We start from the raw sequence: 17,209 nt of genomic DNA on the forward strand, positions 1-17,209 counted from the left end.
AGTCACAATAGACACTAGTTTACTCCACTTACTCTTACCTAGCCTGAAAATACTCGTGTCTTGCACATTCTCCCCCGAAAGCCAAGTCACTGTATAGTTGCACAGTGACATCACTGAACAAGAGGGTTTGTATCTTTAATGGCATCTGGCCATGCCCAGTAGGATGCCAATGAATCCAACAACACCTGGCACCAGTTCTCTGCCCCACCTCTCGGGAAGCCTTGCCAATGCTCTGGAAGTACTCTAAATCTGCTGGCTGGAGGACTCCTTCCAGGATGGCACAGGCCACAGCGCCGCCCACGTGGGCTCAGGAACTCGCCCTGTTCTGGGCTTTCATTGATGAAACTTCTTAAGGTCAATACATCTTTTAATTTAAATACATTATTTCCCATCCTCGGTTATAGCCAACTCTGGCTGGCAGGAAGCTGCTTCTCTTTCAAGCAATTCTGCACACTCTGCATGACATGTTAGCCTCCCAGAAGAACTACTGTACTCGCCAGCCAAGGGTGCTACATGTAGTCCTTGCTAGTCAGGAAGCTGAGGCAGGAGGATCACAAGTCACATGCCTGCCTGGGCTACAGAATGAGTTTAAGGGCACCTTAGTGAGACCCTGTATCAAAATAAAAATGGTGAAGAGGGCCTGGGATATAACTCGGGGGGATTTGATCACCAGTACTACAAGCAAATGAAAAAGGAAAATGAAGTTTCTCTTTAGATTCCGAGGGAAGATTTCGATCCTGCACTTCACCGCCTACACCTCCCGAGGTCCCTGAATTGGATTCAGCTCCAGCTTCTTCAGTTGGGTACCAGGTCCTTCCAGCTCCTTCTTACTCATTCCCTTGCTACTGTGTCCGCACGTAGGTGATTCCCACATTTACATCTCCAACCCAGGTCTGTCTCCAGCTGCCTAGTCGACTCGACCACCTTTGATGTCTGATAAACACAGCCACTAGGGCAGCTGAATTCCTGAGCCTAGAGCCCACAGCTGCAGTGACATCCTCCTTTATCCAAAGCTGTTTTGAAGGGCTCCATGGTCACCAAGTGAAAAGAGCTGAGAAGCACTAATGCCTCCAGGAGCCACCACACCAAACTCTGACCTCAGCCAGCACCCAACACCTCAGCTCTAGTGCAGTAGCCACCCCTCTGCATGGCAATCCCACCTTTCAAGTTACCGTTCAGCCAGGAGCTGTGGAAACCCCATAATGCCAGCATCCTACTGGCAAAGGCAGATTGAGGCTAGGCTAGGTTAGGGATAAACCATCTTTTTTATTGAGACAAACAAAAAAGTCCTATATGGCCCTGGCTGTCCTAGAACTCATGATATAGACCAGACTGGCTTTGAATTTACAGAGATTCACCTGCCTCTGCCTCCTGAGTGCTAGGATTAAAGGCATGTGCCACCATGCCTGGCTAGTAAGACCATCTTTGGTCTTACTACAAAGACTACATTCAGATGTCAATATTTTTCTAAGAAAGTCTTCCTCAACTTCCAGGCTGTTAGGCATCTTTTGTCCCATCCCAAAGCATGTTTCAGACTGTGCTGTGTCCGTTCTGACAGCAGTTCTGTTGAGCTTGCCTCCTCGCCACCAGCAGAGGCTCTGGAGGAACCACGAAAAGTTCTATTGTCCTTACTCATTTTGTCTAGCAATTAAGACATTTATATCGCTCCAAATGAAAAGCCATGTTAACAGTACACTCAGTAAATAAACCTTCAGCTAAGCATGTTAGCGTACGCCTTTAATTCCAGCAAAGGCAGGAGTTATCTCTGAGTTGGTGACAAGCCTGGTCTACAAAGCTACATAATGAGTTCCAGGACAGTCAGTACAAAGACCATCTCAATATTAAAAAAAAAAAAAGGAAAAGTTTCCTCCATAGTCCGTACCTCCACAATGATAATTTTCATTGGTTATCTATTTTTCAATATAAGCAAACACACACATACGTGCTACTCCTTAGATAAGGTAGCAGCACATCATATATATGGGCAAAATTGTATTAATACATAATACACGGCATGTGTAATTTCATTTACTATAACTTACACTCAACTAAACTCCCAGTCCCTCGTGGTTGTTTCAGCCACACAGCGCTCAGTGTGTGGATTTCCCAGTTCATGTGACCAGCCCCTTACTGACTTTCCAATTCAACTCCAGATAGTTACAATGGATACTTTTCTGCATGTTCCTTTTATTTTCCCCTCAGTTTTGAGACAGGGTTTCTCTTCAGCTTTGGAGCACATTCTGAAATTAGCTCTTGTAGACCAGGCTGGCCTCGAGCTCACAGAGATCTGCCTGCCTGTTTAAAGGTGATATCACAGAGATCTGCCTGCCTCTGATTAAAGGTGATATATCACCACGTTATTTCTGTTGCTAATGTCCCCGTCATGAGCCAGAAGATAAGGTCTACTCCGGAACAACTGCTAAGGTGCAGGTGTCTGGTGGTTGAGCCACTGCAGTTCAGCAGCGGCACACATCTACAAGGGGAACGCCCTCTTTCTATACCACTCCCCCCACAGTACCCCGACTGCTCTTAAAAGTTACTTCACCAAAGAGTAAGAAGTATACTTTTATTTTTTCTATACATCTGTAAAACAATTAGGACCAACATTTTGAAACAAAAATGAAGAAAAAACCCCCCTGTGGAAAAAAATGACACTGAAACAGGGACAGAGTTGCTGAGGGTCGGTGCATTAGCCCTGACAAGCTGTAGCAACTCTGATTGGTCCAAGAAATGGCAATACTGGGAGGGTACACGAGGGAGACAAAGGACAGCAATTTACTGAGGAAGTGGGCCCCGAAGTGGACCACGAGGTGGAACTGGGGGCCGTGGAGTGGGTCTGGGTGGAGGGAGGGGCCCCCGCTGGTAGCCATAGGGAGGGGGTCTTGGAGGACCAGTGTATCCATGAGGGGGCATCAAAGGAGGAGGCCCGCGCATACCGTGCGGAGGCATGGGGCCTGGGTGACCTGCAGAAAGAAAAAGAAAAGTTAGTAAGAAAGTGAAAATAAGCAGCAGTTGATGCTGACAGGACAGAAGAAATGTGAGAAGCCACACAGGGCAGGGGACAGGGCAGTGACAAAATGCTGTGAGAAGACACGCAGAACTGACAGCTCAGCCACACAGGCCCCATAACCCCAGAACCAAGGCAGGAGAAACAGGAGGAGCAGGAGCCAAGGCTACCCAGGAGAGTAGAGGCTGTCTCTCACACACATAGAAATGTACGTGCGAATGGGTAAGAAAGGGGCTAGCACACACTCACCCATGGGAGATCCAAAAGGAGGCCCTCGGGGGGGCATGCCCATGGGAGGAGGTCCAGGATGCGGCATTCCAGGAGGTGGCCGGGGTGGTGGCTGTCCTCCAGAGCCTGGAGGCCCAGCATGAGGGTGTCCTAGGCCATGGGGGCCATGGTGGGCCAGCTGCATCTGGGACATCCCTATGAAAATAAAACAAAGAGAAAGGAGCAAAGGGCAAAGAAAGAACAAAATGACCAGAGAGACACGAAGAATATTAAAACAGGGCTGGCACTGTCCTTCGCTCTGTCAACAGTAAGACTCAACCAGTTCTGTAGGCTCTTCACTTTCCTTCCATGATTTTATTTTTATATCAATACTTGTCTGAAGGTGACTGACAGCAGTGGCCAAAGTAGTCACGCTGCTAATTTACCTCCAAGTTTGTTTAGCACATCAGAAATATCTTTTCTCTTGATGTGAAGAAAAAAGACAATGAAATGTGCACTCATTTTTCTACGATTCAAGCACAGGGATGTTGACAGCAAAGTATACAACAGCAAAACTTTTGCTCTAAAACAGGACTTGGGACGGTGGCAGTCATACCCCAGGGCAAAGGCTTAATTCTACAAGACCAATGAGATCTCCCAGCAGCAAGGTGAGGCCACACACTGAGTTCGAGGCCAGCCTGGTCTACAAGAACTAGTTTCAGGACAGCAGAGCTATACACAGAGAAACCCTGACTCAGGAAGCTCACACCTGCATTCTCTAGCATGTTGAAGACTGAGGTAGGAGGATCAGTAGCAGATGAAGAACAACCTTAGCTACCTAGAAAAGTCGAGACCAGTTTGGGCAATATGAAACTCTGGCTCAAAAAACAATACAAACTAAATCATAAAAAAATAAAATAAACGCCAGACAGTGGTGGTGCACGCCTTTAATTCCAGAACTTGGGAGGTAGAGATAAGGCCTGCCTGGTCTACAGTGCAAGTTCCCAAAAATCAACAAAAAAAAAAGGAAGCAGAAACATCACCTAGATTTGGCAGATTTGGTCTACAGAGATAGTTCCAGGACATAGAGAAACCCTGTCTCGAAAAACCAAAAAAATAAACTCTTTCTTGCCATAGTAATGCATACTTTTAATCTCAGCACGAGGGAGGCAGAAACAGGTGGGTCTGTGTGCATTTAGGCTAGCCTGCTCTACAGCATTCCAGGCCAGCCAGGAACATACTGTAAAGCCACCACCAGCATTGAAAAAAGGTTCCTTAAGAGGACAGCAGAGTGGACATCAACTGCTCCCGGCAGAAAGTCTGGCGGGCACACACTGCCAAACGGCAAATATGGAAATACTAATAACTGGGCCATCAGGAGAACCTGAGGATGGAGTGCTCTGGCAATTTCAGTAAGTGACAGAACAGAAGAATTTTAAGGACATGTCTATGAACATCCTAGAAAAATCACTAAGTAAAAGTAGATTAAAGACAGAGAAAATTAGAGTCAAAGAGACAGAAGATCACATGTGCAGGAGAGCAGGGTGCTGGCTTGGGGCAAAGGGCAGGAACATGCGTTAGATTCGCAAGTGGACGACAGAACAAACTCCCAGAGTTGGGAACTTAGCGGCTACAAACAAGGGCGGTAGAAGGTTCTTGGAAGGAAAGAAAAGCAACCTGTGGATTGTCTAGCCTGTCATCAAGATCCATGGACCAGAGACCCAGAAGGAATCAGTACCTGCACATTTAACACTACAGATAAACATAGAAAAGAGAACCAAACATAAAATCTACACAGACAGAGAAGGGGGCCTGGCCCAGGTTGCTAAGGTTGGTAAGTCACATGGAGAATAAAGAAAAACAGAAAAACACAAAAATTTCAAACAGGAAGACATGACTAGTCACATGCATAGCAGTGGTTGAGAAGCAGAAATGGCTGGTTGGTGGTGGCGCCATCTTTAATCCCAGCATTTGGGAGGCAGACAGGCAGATCTCTTAAGGCCTGCCTGGTCTACAGTGCAAGTTCCCAAAAATCAACAAAAAAAAAAAGGAAGCAGAAACATCACCTAGATTTGGCAATGGAGTTACTACCTGGGAATGGGAGGAGGCTAAGAGTAAAAACAACAGCAATGGAGTTACTACCTGGGAGTGGGAGGAGGCTAAGAGTAAAAACAACAGCAAGTACAGCCTATTCTGCAGAAAATGTAAAAGCTGGAGATGAAGTGGGAGCGTATTGCTTTCTGACAAAAAGGGGAAGTCTGGACTGCTTCCTCCCAAGACAAAGAGCAGCGGCCAGGCAATGACCAAGATACTCTCACAAGCTCAGCTCCTCTTCCCAGCAAAGAGCACTCACCTGGATGGGGCATCCCACCTGGAGGGAACGGGTGAGGATGTGAATGCCCGTGACCAGGATGTCCAGCTCCTGGAGTTCCCGCTGCTGGGGGGCCATGTCCTCCAGCCCCAGGTGGCATCGGTGGCGGGGGCATAGCTGGGGGTATCCCAGGAGGCAGGGCTCCAGGAGGTGGCACCGGAGGTGGGAAGGAGCCAGGAGGAGGCATGCCTGTGTAAGAAGCAAGAGTTAGTACTAGTGTCCAGCCTCCTCCCAGCACACTGAACCCCAGCCTCCTGAAGACACCCAACAACTTCGTCCCTTCCACCACCACTCCCCATTCTTTCTCGCTGCCCACTGATTTAACGGCTCACTCCTTCAGGGCCTTTTCTGCCCCCTGACCCTCCCTCCTATGGGCCTCACTGGTGTAGTTTGAACTAAAAGCTTTACCTGGTGGAGGAAGTCCAGAACCCAGGGATGAAACCACAGGGTTGGGGGCAGAAGGTGGAGGGGGTGCGTCCGCAAACAGCTGATGAGGGCGGTCAGCCTGGGACAGAGGGTTCTGAGCTGCCAGAAGTCGCTCTGCCGCTGAGCCATGGCGCTCGCCCTTCGAGTCCTTCTTGAAGGCATAGGACACAGTGATAGGGCGGTTACACAGGTACTGCCCATTCATGGCCTCGATCGCTGCGTCGGAAGCGTCAAATGAAGCAAAGTTAATGAAGGCATAGCCCTTGGAGTTGCCCGTGTCAGGGTCCCGCATGATCTTGGGGGTTTGTAAGATGACCCCAAAGGCGCTGAAAGTATCATAGAGCAGCTTCTCATCGATTTCGGGGTCCAGGTTCCCAATGAAAATGTTGGCCCCTACGTCCAGGTTTTTGTTGTGAGCGGAAGCCTTGTTCACCCGAATCGGCTTTCCATAGAGTTTGATCATGTTCATGATCTTAATGGCATAGTCGGCATCCTCCTCACTCAAGAACTCAACGAAGCCATAGCCTGCGGAATGGGAGCAAAGACTACTCAGGTGAAGGGCAAGCGAGCATTATTAACTCACCAGCCTCCAAACAAGGGCCAGGACGGAAGAGGAACCTCGCTTTAGCTGAGAACAATTCCAGTAACTTCAAACTAAAGCTAAGAGAATACTCCAGAAACAAACTACGAACTGAAGCTCCTTCCAGAACAGTTGAGACTACTACGGTGAGACTCTTCAGGGGCCGTTAACCCCACGTGGAGTTAATTCTTGCCATATACTCACCTTGGTGCTGGCCAGTGACTCTATCCTTCGGCATGTGGGTGTTGACCACTGGCCCTGCCTGGAGAAAGAGTTCCCACAGCAGAGGTTCACTTACTTTCTCGTCTAGACCGCCCACGTACACCGTGGCATCTAAAGCGAGGGAGCAGAAGATAAAGGCAAGGTCAGGAGTTAGAAGGAAAACAAAAATGAAAAACGCTAACTAAGGCGCTGAAGCCTCCCTCTGCCTGCCTAGTCGAGAAAGTCCGCTGAAGTCGAATTCGGCGCTCTTTCCTGGTGGGCTTCTGTCTGTCTGTGGATGGTAGTGCCGAAGGGACTAGATCTAGAAGCATCACCCCTTACAGGCCTCGGCCTGCACCCGGCCTCCAGGCCCAGCACCCAGAGGCTGGCCTCACACCGGGGGAATCTAGTCTCCCACCCTGGCAGAAACGCTTCTGGCACTAATCCGCCCTCCACCTCTCCTGGGTCCATCTTGGGCTCTTCTCTCTCAGTTACCCTGATTCCGTTCGGAGATCGGTCCGGCAGCCATGGCGAAAAGGCTCCCGCCGTCTCTAAGCAGCAGCACCGCCCTCTGACCTCAGTTACTACTTCCACTTCCGGGCCAAGGCTCACATTGGGCGGGGCCGGGGGGAGGAACCGGAAGCGACCGCGGCCATCTTAGGTGTCCGCTTCATGTCTGGAAAGACGCTCCGCAGCTATCACAACACCGGGACGGAACCGAAGCTCTCGGCCCCTCTTGGTGCAGTTCTCGACTGTCAGAGGATCACACTGCTCCCCAAGTGCAAACTCAAGTGCTAAGCCGAGCTTTGTATGTTCCGTGACGCAGAGACGTGTGCTGGGGGGGGGGAATCACTGGGCGGGGGGCGGGGGCTCCCCAGGCCTGCCTTCTGAAGCAGCCTAGTATCTCAGTCCACGCCCCTCCTGCAGATCCGCCCTCAGCCCTGGCTTGAGCTCCAGGTAGATTGTTTTAGGCTCCTGAAGTGTCTGAGCTCCGCTAATGTTTGGGAAATGAGAGGCCCAAGGCCAGTATTGAAGCTTTCCGAGGCTTCGGAGTCAACCTCCACAACACACTCTGGTCTCAGCAGCATCACGTTCTTGACCCATCGCCTACATAAGAGACACAAAGAAAACCTTTCCCTGGGCATGGTGGGCGTGATGGCACCTGTTAATCTCAGCACTCAGGCTGGTGGATCTCGAGGCCAGCCTGGTCTACAGAGCTAGTCCCGGGACAGCCAGGGCTACACACACAAAACCTGTCTAGGAAACAAAACAAAAAAAAACTCAGCAAGGACAGCCAGGACTACACTGAGAGACCTGTCTCAAAAAAGAAAAAAGTAAGGGGGGGGATACCCTTCTGTCCCCACATTTCATGTGAACTGGGCCTAGCCCCACCTGACTTGTGTCCTTTATTTCCTTATCAATAACATGAGTGCCATTCTCTCCGTTCATACTTTTCCCCCAACTGCCTTGCTGAGATCATCATTCAACACAAGAAACGCTACCAGCAGTGCGTAGAAATACTGTACTTTAATGAACTCCTTAAATAGAAATACCACTACAAAAATACACAGTGGGAGGGGAGGGTGTCTCCCTTATTCACCTCGTTCCGTAGAAGACTAAAAGACCGGGTTTCAAAGCCGTGGTGAGGCTTGAGAATGAGGTCTCTAGGACACCTTGGGACTGTGATCTAAAAGGTATGGTATTGCCTCGAGGGCGGGGCGGGGGACGGCAAACACATTCTGAACTGGTTTTATTTCTTATTCTTCAAATCAAGAGAAACAAAAATAGCTCTAGTAACCAAACTAGACAGGGGAGCTGGAGGGAGCTGGAGGTTGGAAGCGCCCGCCTCTGCTACAGAGACTCACACAGGGAGTGAGCTCCTTTATGGGCTGGGATGTGAAAACTGAGCACCAAAGTCAGATACAAAGAAAGCTTCGCAGAACCGCCCCTCCATCCCTTCTGCCCTGCCTTCCAGAATGCTAGCAGTTTCAACGGATCTGAGAGAGCATGGTATTTGGATCTCTTTTCTTGCAGTGATCCTCGGGAGATACTCTTGGTGTCAACTTTCTTAATAGTTCCTGGAGACAAGAGAGCTCGTCCTGGAGGCCAGAGACTGTAACTGCTGAGGAGCCCATCTGGGGAGGAGAAAAGAAGGGCACAAAGGTATATTGTTGCAAGTCTAGCTGGTTTGCTTGCTTTTTTTGTTTTGTTTTGTTTTTTTTGTTTTGTTTTGTTTTTGTTTTGTGTCTTTCAATACATGGTTTCTCTGTGTAGCCTTGGCTGTCTTGAAACTCACTTTGTAAACCAGGGTAGCCTGGTCTACACACAGGCATGAGCCCCTGCTATCTGGAAAGGAGTAGTATCTATTTTTAAGATCCTTGCTACTTCTAGAGTCTTAAATGCTCCTTCCTCTACTGCCTGTGCCCTAGATTCTACATGACTCAAGCCACAGGCAGTTTCCCACCACCTATTAGCCCAAGTGGATAAACAGTACCCCAGCTTGATAGATAGAGTACCCCCAGTTCCTCCAGCCTGTTGTCTTTCCAGCTCTTTCTCCCCCTCCAGTCTGTCTTCCCTTCTCACCTGGACCTCAGGCCTTCCCCTCAGGTAACAACGTTTCCAGAATCTGATCTGAGGTCCCAGATACCCAGGCAGCAGTAGCCCAGGAGGTAAAGGGCAAGCTCCCCAGTGTGAGGGGAGCCCCCATTCTTGATCAGCTAGGCTTTCGGAGGCTCTAGCAGGTCGAGGGAGCCAATGAGAAGAGACTGCCAGCAAGGAGGGACTGTCTTGCCAAGGACAGAGCTGATTTAGGGGTGTCAGGGCCCCTCTAGAGAACAGCCACACAGAACTGAGGGGTCCAGGAACCATGAAGCTTTTCTAAAAAAGAAAGTGAAGTCAGCAGGCACCCGAGAAAACGACTGCTTTCTCAAGTGTGTGTGAGGGGTCCAGCTGCCGCCCACGCGTGGTCCCACTAGGCTCAGGGTTTCAGGGTTATTAGGTTCATCTTTAGAGAAACTTGTAATATATGGACATGAAACAAGAAGACTAGCAAACAGAAATGAAGACAGTGGTCTTGCTGAAGACAGGCTACACATGACAGCTTTAAAAGACCTGGCTGCTTTCTCTGAGGAACTTCAATATCCTGTCTTTCTACATCATCTAGTAGTGTGAATCTGAGAAAGTGAGGGAAATTGAAGGGTAGGCATTTTACCTGTTGTCTGGGGAGCCAGGAATCTGGGCAGTGCTCCGGATTGTATCCAGGATTAAGGAATTGTGATATCTGTTCCTTGCTGTAGCGTAAATCCCAGTCCCAGACAGACAGATGTAGATTAGCAGAGCTCCCAGCTAGGGGCTGGGAGTACTCAGGGGGGTGAACTTGTGTGAAGGAGTTGAACTGGACAGCGGAAGCAAGAGAAGGGGTGGTTAGAGCTCGGGACGAGGCTTCGTGGAGAAAAGCACTGCCGTGTGAATCTGAATTCCCAGAACCCACACAAGGCCAGACACATAGCTCAGGGGCGGCGACCTCAGTGCTTCCACAGGAAGGCGAGAGGCAGACACAGGAGAGCCCCTGAGAGTGCAGGTGCCAGCAAGGCTGGAGTGTGCGAGTGTGCAGCAGACAGCAGTAAGTGAGGACTGACGCCTGAGCTTGCCCTCCGACCGCAGGCTCCTATGGCGTGCACACATCCACATTCACACACATATATGTGCATGCGCACACACAAATTTTAAATGGATTGTTAAACCAGTGTGTGTGTGTCCACCTGTCCTATGTCTACAAACCCTCTTCTTATTTCAGGCATCACATGTAGAACAAAAGTCTAATCTCAAGAGGGGGCTCCCCCAACCCCTTCCACATACCTCAGTTTTCATAAATCAAGACCAAATCTCAAAGTTTGAATACTCTACTGGGGGTGGGGGGGAACAACTATAGAGATCATTGACCTGCCCACTCTTCTTCCCACGCTCCCAGGGAGTGTCTTTCAGGAAGGTGAGGGTGTCAGGAACCCAGATGCTGTCATGCAGAGCAAGAAGGAAAAACTCAGAGAACTCAAATTCAGCTGGAAACTGCTGGAGGAGCTGCCAGGCACAGTCAAGGAAGAGAGGAAACACTGGGGCCTTAAAAAAAAAAAAAAAAAAAAAAAAAAGAGGTTAGAGAGTCTACAGGGATCTAAAGAAGGGGATAGCAAAATACAAGAGAGGGCCCAGGAACAGGACACTAAGGAGGTCAGAACTGAGAGCACTAGGATGTGAGCCTGACCCTGAGTGTCCACTCGGACTGGATTCACTTCCAGTGGGTCAGCCTTGGTCATTCTTTCACCCTCATTTCCTTCGGAATGACTGTCCCTCCCCCCGACAAAACCTAAAGTGTTCTCACCTCCTCACTGCTCCCAGTTTCCCCAAGCCTGGTCAGGAAAGGGTGTCCAGCTGCCACCCACTCTCGTTGCACTAGTGACTGGAAACCAAACAATGTTCGGGCTTCAGGGGCCAAAAGCAGCTGGACGAGTGAAGAGAGGAGGCCATTGAAATCACGGTCCCCACGTTCTGGGTGATGAAGAAGGAACAAAAAAGGGGATCCGAGAAACTAGGGCAGGAGGGAATGAGAAGAGGAAACATGGGAGAGGACAGGAGGGGCACGGGGAGGAAAGGAGAAAGCAAGATGGAAAAGGCACAGAGAAGTGAAGAGAAAACAAAGCTCAGATGAATCATTTCATAGACTTTACCTTCTAGAAACATCCATTGTCACAGAGGAAGCAAAGCCACACTTCCCAAACTACCCTCCCAGGTGCCCTTCCTGGGGACAGGTCCCCATCCACTGATGAAGGGGTGAGAGGGACTAAGAGCATCTTATTACAGTAGGGAGACTGCATAGCTCTGAAGGAGGCCTTGGCACAAGTGCTTTCTAGAGCAGAAAGACGCTAGAATTTAAGGGCGCAAGGAAGCTCTACGGATCCTCCAGTCACATGAAGGAAAAGGTCAGGACTACAAGGAGCTGACCCAAGGAACTCACCTTGAAGTACTACAGAACGGACCCGAGATGTCACTAATACTGAGATGTCACTGGCCTTGCGAAGACAAGACCTGTAGGGGCATGTGAGGAAGGGAGTAATGGATTAGGAGAGAGGCAGATTTCCAAACACCTGCTCCTTCTAAGAAACAGTAGTATAGTCTTCTTGGGAAACTGAGGGGATAATTTATGGAAGGCCATTGGAAAGCCCAAGACAAGAGAAGGCTGGAGAAGTTGGATTTTATTTTGTTTCGAGACAGAGTCTTACTAGTATCCCTGGCTATCCTGGAACTTGGCTAGGTTGGACTTGAACTCATAGACATCCACCTGCCTCTACCCTCTACCTCTGCTGCTGCCTTGAGTGCGGGGATTAAAGGTGTGCACCATTACATTCGGCTACAAGTTGGAATTATTAACCAAAATTAGAAAGTTGAGCATACCTGACATAGTCCAACCATCGTGTTCCTTCCAAGGCTGAGAGCCACTTATCTTCAGCTACAGAAGAATCTAGCAGAGAGGGATCAAGAAAGGCAAAGAAATCAGGATCCAGGTTTATACCCTAATGGGTTAAAGTCTGATAGAGAGGGTAAAGGAGATGGCTCAGTGGTTGAGAGCATTAGCTGCTCTTCCAGAGGACCAGGTTCAATTCCCAGCAACCACATGGCAGCTCACAGCTACAACTCAAGTTCCAGAGATCTGACACCCTCACACCAATGCACATAAAGGGGTATCACTCACTCCTTTAATCCCAGCACTTGGGAGGCAGAGGCAGACAGATGTCTATGAGTTCGAGGCCAGCCTGGTCCACACAATAAGACCCTGTCTCAAAAAAGCAAAACAAAACAAAATGTTTTAGTAGTTGGAGCTAGATAGATGGCATGGGGTTAAGAGTGCATATCACTCTTCCAGATGACCTGAGTTTGATTCTCAGAGCCACCTGTAACTCCAGATCTAGGGGTTTGGCACCATTGGCCTCCACAGGCATCCCCAAATACACAGCATACAGACATATGTGTACACATGATTAAATATAAAGGAAGGCCTTGGGTTTTATCCTGCGCATTTAAAAAAGTATACAATATAGTAAATAAAATTCACTGTACACTTAAGATGGGTAGAGTGAATTTCATAAAGATTTTTTTTTTCATTTTTGTTTTGAGACAGTGTCTCAGAGCCCATGCAGGTATGTGTGTGCCACTGGACCCATATTCAGCCAGCAGTGAAGTTTTATTTTTAAAGTTGGGGAACAGAGTGTGGTAGTGCATGCCTTTAATCCCAGCACTCATGAGACAGAGGCAGGCAGGTGGGTCAGTGAGTTTGAGGCCAGCCTGGTCTACATAGTGAGCTACAGATCAGCCTGGGCTACATGTAAGACTCTGTCTTAAAGAATAAGAAATCAAAACAAAACAAAACAATTTGGGGGAAAACAGGCTATTGGTAATCTGTAAGTGAGGAAGATGGGATAGAAAAGTGAAGGTTCATGGGTTAAAGGGCTATTCATCTATAATATACAAAATAGTAAACCAGGGTAGAGTTGAGGGCTCACAGGTTATTCTCACCAGGCAGGCAAAGGGCCCTCAGCTTCACGTGGGCAAGCTGGATGTCAGCAAGACTAGGCATCTCGTCCATAGAATCTACCAAGACAACATCAGGGTGCCCAGCCTGTAGCATGGACTCCACTGCTCTGCAAGGAAGGAAGAGAGTCAGGAATTACAGCAAGGCATCTCCTTAGAATACCTAGCCCCAAGTGTCATCGCAACTCTTCACCTGATATCTTCTTTGTTAGGGTCACTGGCTACATAGAAGCCTCCACATCGGAGAAGGTCACTGCCGCTGGGGTGGTGCCAGGACAAGCGCTTCATAAGGATGAGAAGAGGGTCATTGTGGAAGAACTATTCTTAAGCTACCCTTGTCCCGACAATGACCTCACAGGAAGCCCTCCAATCCCTTTTCCCTTGACCCTCTAATCTCAGACTGACCGGTCCACGGCCCTGCTGGAAGTGGGCAAATGCTCTTCTGACCTCACTGTCCAGAATTCGATTAGGGACCCAGAAGTAACCTGAGAGGCTGCAAAATAAAGAGTGATGTCACAGCTTGTCAGTGACCTCTGCTAATAGGAAGTTATTTTGGAAAGACCATTCCAAGGGATCTCAGGTTTTAAAAACAGAGGTAACAGAGCCTGGAGTTTATGGGAAGTACTGGCTTAGAGGATCAAGGAACTTTGGGAAGACTTGGAAGGCAGCAGGAGTCGAGGTGGATGGGGACATCACCTGGTAGCCATGTCGAACCTCTCATTGACTGTGCTAACCCTCCAGCCTCTGGCCCCCTGCTTATTCCGCTCAGCTTCCCAGTCTTCTAAAGTCTCTAAGAGAGGAATAGGTGGTTTTCTGGAGCCAGAAACCTTGTCTGGAGCAAGAGTGAGATACAGAGGAAAAAGAAATATTTTATCCAACTAGCCCCTTCCATTTCAGACTCTTCCCATCTCCTTAAGCTAAGGCATCCTCACTTACCAGCTTTGCTCAGGGTTGTTCCTCTGTAGTGCTGGGTTTGACTACTCAGAGCTCGGGCCTGAACAATGGCCGTGGTTACCTGGAGAGGAAAACACATTCCATCCTTTAGCCTCAGACTAAAGTAAAAAGAGTGAAACGGAGCACATGTTGCTCTACCATCTTTACCACCAATAGTGCAGAGAAGCTAAAGCAGGCCCCAGAGAAGGGGACCTCCACAGGAGGTGCTGGGATCAGAGGAGCAAACCCACAGACTCAGAACATTAATTTGGGGGAGGAACCTTGGGACTATTATCCAACTCTCCACATTTTTCAGAAGTAAAAACTTACCCATAGTTACTGCCTGTAACCGACAAAGGCAGACTACAGTTCAGGCCCCTCCCACTCATGAGACTCCTGCTCATGAGACTATCACTCCAGTTTTTTAGTTTCTTGAGTGGAGTGGACTGGAGCATGGAGAAGAGGCTTGGTTCCTAAGGTGAAAAGAGTTCTTCAAATGAAAGGGTTCTTACCTGAAAGGCCTGAGGTTCTAGTCCTCCAACCTCAAAACCAACTCGAAGTAGACGGAAGTCTCTGCCATGAATGAGAATCTCCTCTGGGATGAACTTAAGCTGGGACCCCGGACGGAGGAGCTGCACTCTTGACAAGCCACTCACTGAAGCAAGAGGCAAAGTAGAATAGCCATGGGTCACTCTGGGAGGACTCCCTGCAGTCCAGCCTGCCCCACCCCTTGCAGTCTTATGACACCCCTTTTATAAAACCCTCAGGCTTACCAGCCTCTAATCGCCCAATGTTGACCAGGGCAAAATCATATTCACTGCTCAGGGGAGTGTCCTAAAGGAAGCCAAGACTGGTGTTATTGACCTTTGACAGCCATCATTGTCCCACCTTAGTGACTCCTCTCTCCCCTCCCCAGTAGAAGGCAACTTCCCTAGAAATAATTCCTACTATCAATGATACATCCAAAAGAAAACCCCTAATCCTATTTGTCCAAATCCAGACTCCCTTGCTGTTCACTCTAGCTGTCTTTTTATTTTTTCCGGTAACAAGAGTATTGCTATGTAGCCTAGGCTAGCCTGCAACACTCATGGTCTTCCTATCTCAGCCTCAGGGGGAGGGTATTACAGGTCACTGCTGCCATGCCCAGCTTCTGCCTTGTCTATTATCCTAACCATCTCACCTGATTTCGCTGCCATCCACAAGGTTGGAAAGTGACCCTAAAGTTAGTGCAGATCAGAGTTCCAGGCAGTTCCAGTTCTTGCCCCTTCCTCAGCCCTGGTGCCCATGCTAGGATCTTCTCCCCTAAAACGGAAAAAAGGAAGCAAAGTTCTAACTGTTCCCTGTGCTGCCCACACATCTACATCTCTACTCCTCTTTCTAGAATGGAAGATAGAAATGATTTGCTTTTTTTCTCTCTCTCTCTCCAGACAGGGTTTCTCTGTGTAACAGTCCTCAGTCCTGGCTGTTCTGGAACTCACTTTGTAGACCAGGCTCCAGGCTGGCCTCGAACTCACAGAGATCCACCTGCCTCTGTGTCCCAAGTGCTGGGATTAAAGGCATGCACTGCCATCACCACCTGGCTATGATTTGCATTTTTTAACCTCTAAAAACTCAGTGTACAAAACACGGCACATAGTAGACAGGCAATGATCATGGACTAGTTAATGAAAAAAAAAAAGGGGGGGCTAACCAAGGCAAGAAAACAGAGGGAACATTGAGGTTCCCCACCAGCTCTGGGGAGACAGGAGAGCAGGCCTCAGGCAGAACCACTTCAAGGCAAGGAATCCAGAGCTATCTCTGGTGAGAACATACGAAGGCTGGGGTAGGAGGAATCCTGACGGAGTCTTGGGAAGTCAAATTATTACCTGGGAGACACCCAGAGGCCAGGCAACCGCCAAGCTGATGACTGCTGGGCTCCGGCATCTTGTTGCCTCCGCCAGACTTGGGTCCAGAGAGCTGAGAAGGGGAGAGTTAATCTGAAACTTCCCAACCTCAGGATCTGGGATTTCTTCAGCAGCTGCTGTCAGGGACCCACACTGAGCCTCTCCCTCTCGGGGAAACTGAGACCAGTGACTGCCAGGAGCTCAGGCCTGGGGCTGGCAGACAGGACAGGGAGGGGCTAGTTAATGGATAATGAGACAACTCGAGACTGAAAAGGACAGAGCAAACTCCCTGGCAGTTGATAAACAGATACACCCTCCTCCTCTGGACCCTTTGCGTCCCTCTTAATTTCCACAGCATCCCCATTCACACAGTCTTGCCACCCCTCCCCCCCACCATTCCTTCTCCTTACCCCCATCTCTGGCTCCTCCTTCTGGGGGGCAATGTTGAAACTCTGGCCCCGGCCCCCCCACCACATTTCCCTGACTCCATCCGGGAGTGGAGCAGCTAAGGGTGGGAGTTCTCAAAGATGCTCACTCTCTGGGGAGAGGCTAAATCCTAGAGGTTGGGAGAAAGGCCAGGGAGGACTCGGGAAACAGCCTTTGGGATGTGAAGAGCACAGTTCCGGTGGTCTTACTTGAAAGGTGTGTCCTGCCCAGACAGGGGAGGCTCTTTGGAAACTTCGGTGACTCTAAAGAGGGCAGGCGAGATGCCCAACCCCTTAAAGGAGAATACGCACAATTTTTTTTGGAAAGTAGAAAGGAAATGGAGGATCTTAAGAAAGATGGGAGAAATGGGGTAACTGGGGAATACCCAAATTCCCTTCACCCAATCCCACATTCTAGTCTCTTTCTGTTCGTGAATATTAGAGGTGTGGGGGCAGTAATACAATTATTAAATAGAAACATTTTGGGCTAGCTCTTTCAGTGGAAACGAAATACTAGGAAATTCAAGTGTTTTTGTTTGGTTTATTTATGGGTTTGTGATTATGTTGTTATTTTGGCTTTGTTTTGATTTTCATCCT

The 17,209-nt window shown here is 48.9% G+C and overlaps 2 protein-coding genes, 1 long non-coding RNA gene and 1 other non-coding gene across 6 annotated transcripts; 1 reads left to right on the plus strand and 3 right to left on the minus strand.

The window, feature by feature from the left end:
- Nucleotides 1-2,552: 2,552 nt before the first annotated feature.
- Nucleotides 2,553-7,432, minus strand: Sf3b4 (splicing factor 3b subunit 4). Its single transcript, XM_087897753.1, has 6 exons — nt 7,288-7,432; nt 6,796-6,924; nt 5,994-6,536; nt 5,568-5,774; nt 3,257-3,430; nt 2,553-2,963 (listed from the first exon to the last, which is right to left on the minus strand). The coding sequence occupies exons 1-6, from the start codon at nt 7,319-7,321 to the stop codon at nt 2,776-2,778; spliced, it is 1,275 nt and encodes a 424-aa protein (XP_087753879.1). The 5' UTR covers nt 7,322-7,432; the 3' UTR covers nt 2,553-2,775.
- Nucleotides 3,606-3,732, minus strand: LOC125396151 (small nucleolar RNA SNORA19). The gene has a single exon (XR_007230729.1). It is a non-coding gene; the product is annotated as a small nucleolar RNA SNORA19 (small nucleolar RNA).
- A 10-nt stretch (nt 7,433-7,442) lies between the features above and the next one.
- Nucleotides 7,443-13,901, plus strand: LOC125396040 (uncharacterized). Its single transcript, XR_007230705.2, has 3 exons — nt 7,443-7,600; nt 8,827-8,955; nt 13,584-13,901. It is a non-coding gene; the product is annotated as an uncharacterized LOC125396040 (long non-coding RNA).
- Nucleotides 8,301-16,884, minus strand: Mtmr11 (myotubularin related protein 11). Of its 3 annotated transcripts, none has more exons than XM_085678077.2 (17): nt 16,598-16,880; nt 16,170-16,260; nt 15,485-15,606; nt 15,078-15,138; nt 14,817-14,959; nt 14,308-14,386; nt 14,068-14,161; nt 13,777-13,864; nt 13,565-13,653; nt 13,357-13,481; nt 12,238-12,304; nt 11,801-11,871; nt 11,168-11,334; nt 10,735-10,908; nt 10,004-10,186; nt 9,376-9,669; nt 8,301-8,927 (listed from the first exon to the last, which is right to left on the minus strand). In XM_085678077.2, exons 1-17 carry the CDS (start codon nt 16,661-16,663, stop codon nt 8,781-8,783), a joined length of 2,061 nt encoding a protein of 686 aa, XP_085534203.2. In that variant the 5' UTR covers nt 16,664-16,880; the 3' UTR covers nt 8,301-8,780. The 3 variants fall into 3 exon arrangements, with proteins under 3 accessions (XP_085534203.2, XP_048283789.3, XP_085534204.2); XM_048427832.3 differs by having other exon boundaries at nt 14,068-14,203; nt 16,598-16,878; XM_085678078.2 differs by lacking the exon at nt 9,376-9,669 and having other exon boundaries at nt 14,068-14,203; nt 16,598-16,884.
- Nucleotides 16,885-17,209: the final 325 nt, after the last annotated feature.

This window comes from Myodes glareolus, chromosome 17, assembly GCF_982192425.1.
Source record: "Myodes glareolus chromosome 17, mMyoGla1.1, whole genome shotgun sequence".
Lineage (NCBI taxonomy): Eukaryota > Metazoa > Chordata > Mammalia > Rodentia > Cricetidae > Myodes > Myodes glareolus.

Excerpts from the sequence above, each read along its gene's own strand:
- Sf3b4 (XM_087897753.1), bottom strand. The coding sequence starts at position 7,321 with ATGGCTGCCGGACCGATCTCCGAACGGAATCAGG. Across the intron at positions 5,775-5,993 it reads TTCTGGACTTCCTCCACCAG|GCATGCCTCCTCCTGGCTCC; the intron begins GTAAAGCTTTTA and ends CTTCTTACACAG. Across the intron at positions 3,431-5,567 it reads AGGTGGGATGCCCCATCCAG|GGATGTCCCAGATGCAGCTG; the intron begins GTGAGTGCTCTT and ends TTATTTTCATAG.
- Mtmr11 (XM_048427832.3), bottom strand. The coding sequence starts at position 16,663 with ATGTGGTGGGGGGGCCGGGGCCAGAGTTTCAACATTGCCCCCCAGAAG. Across the intron at positions 14,387-14,816 it reads TAGAACCTCAGGCCTTTCAG|GTAACCACGGCCATTGTTCA; the intron begins GTAAGAACCCTT and ends TTTCCTCTCCAG. Across the intron at positions 11,335-11,800 it reads CCGTTCTGTAGTACTTCAAG|AACGTGGGGACCGTGATTTC; the intron begins GTGAGTTCCTTG and ends TTCATCACCCAG.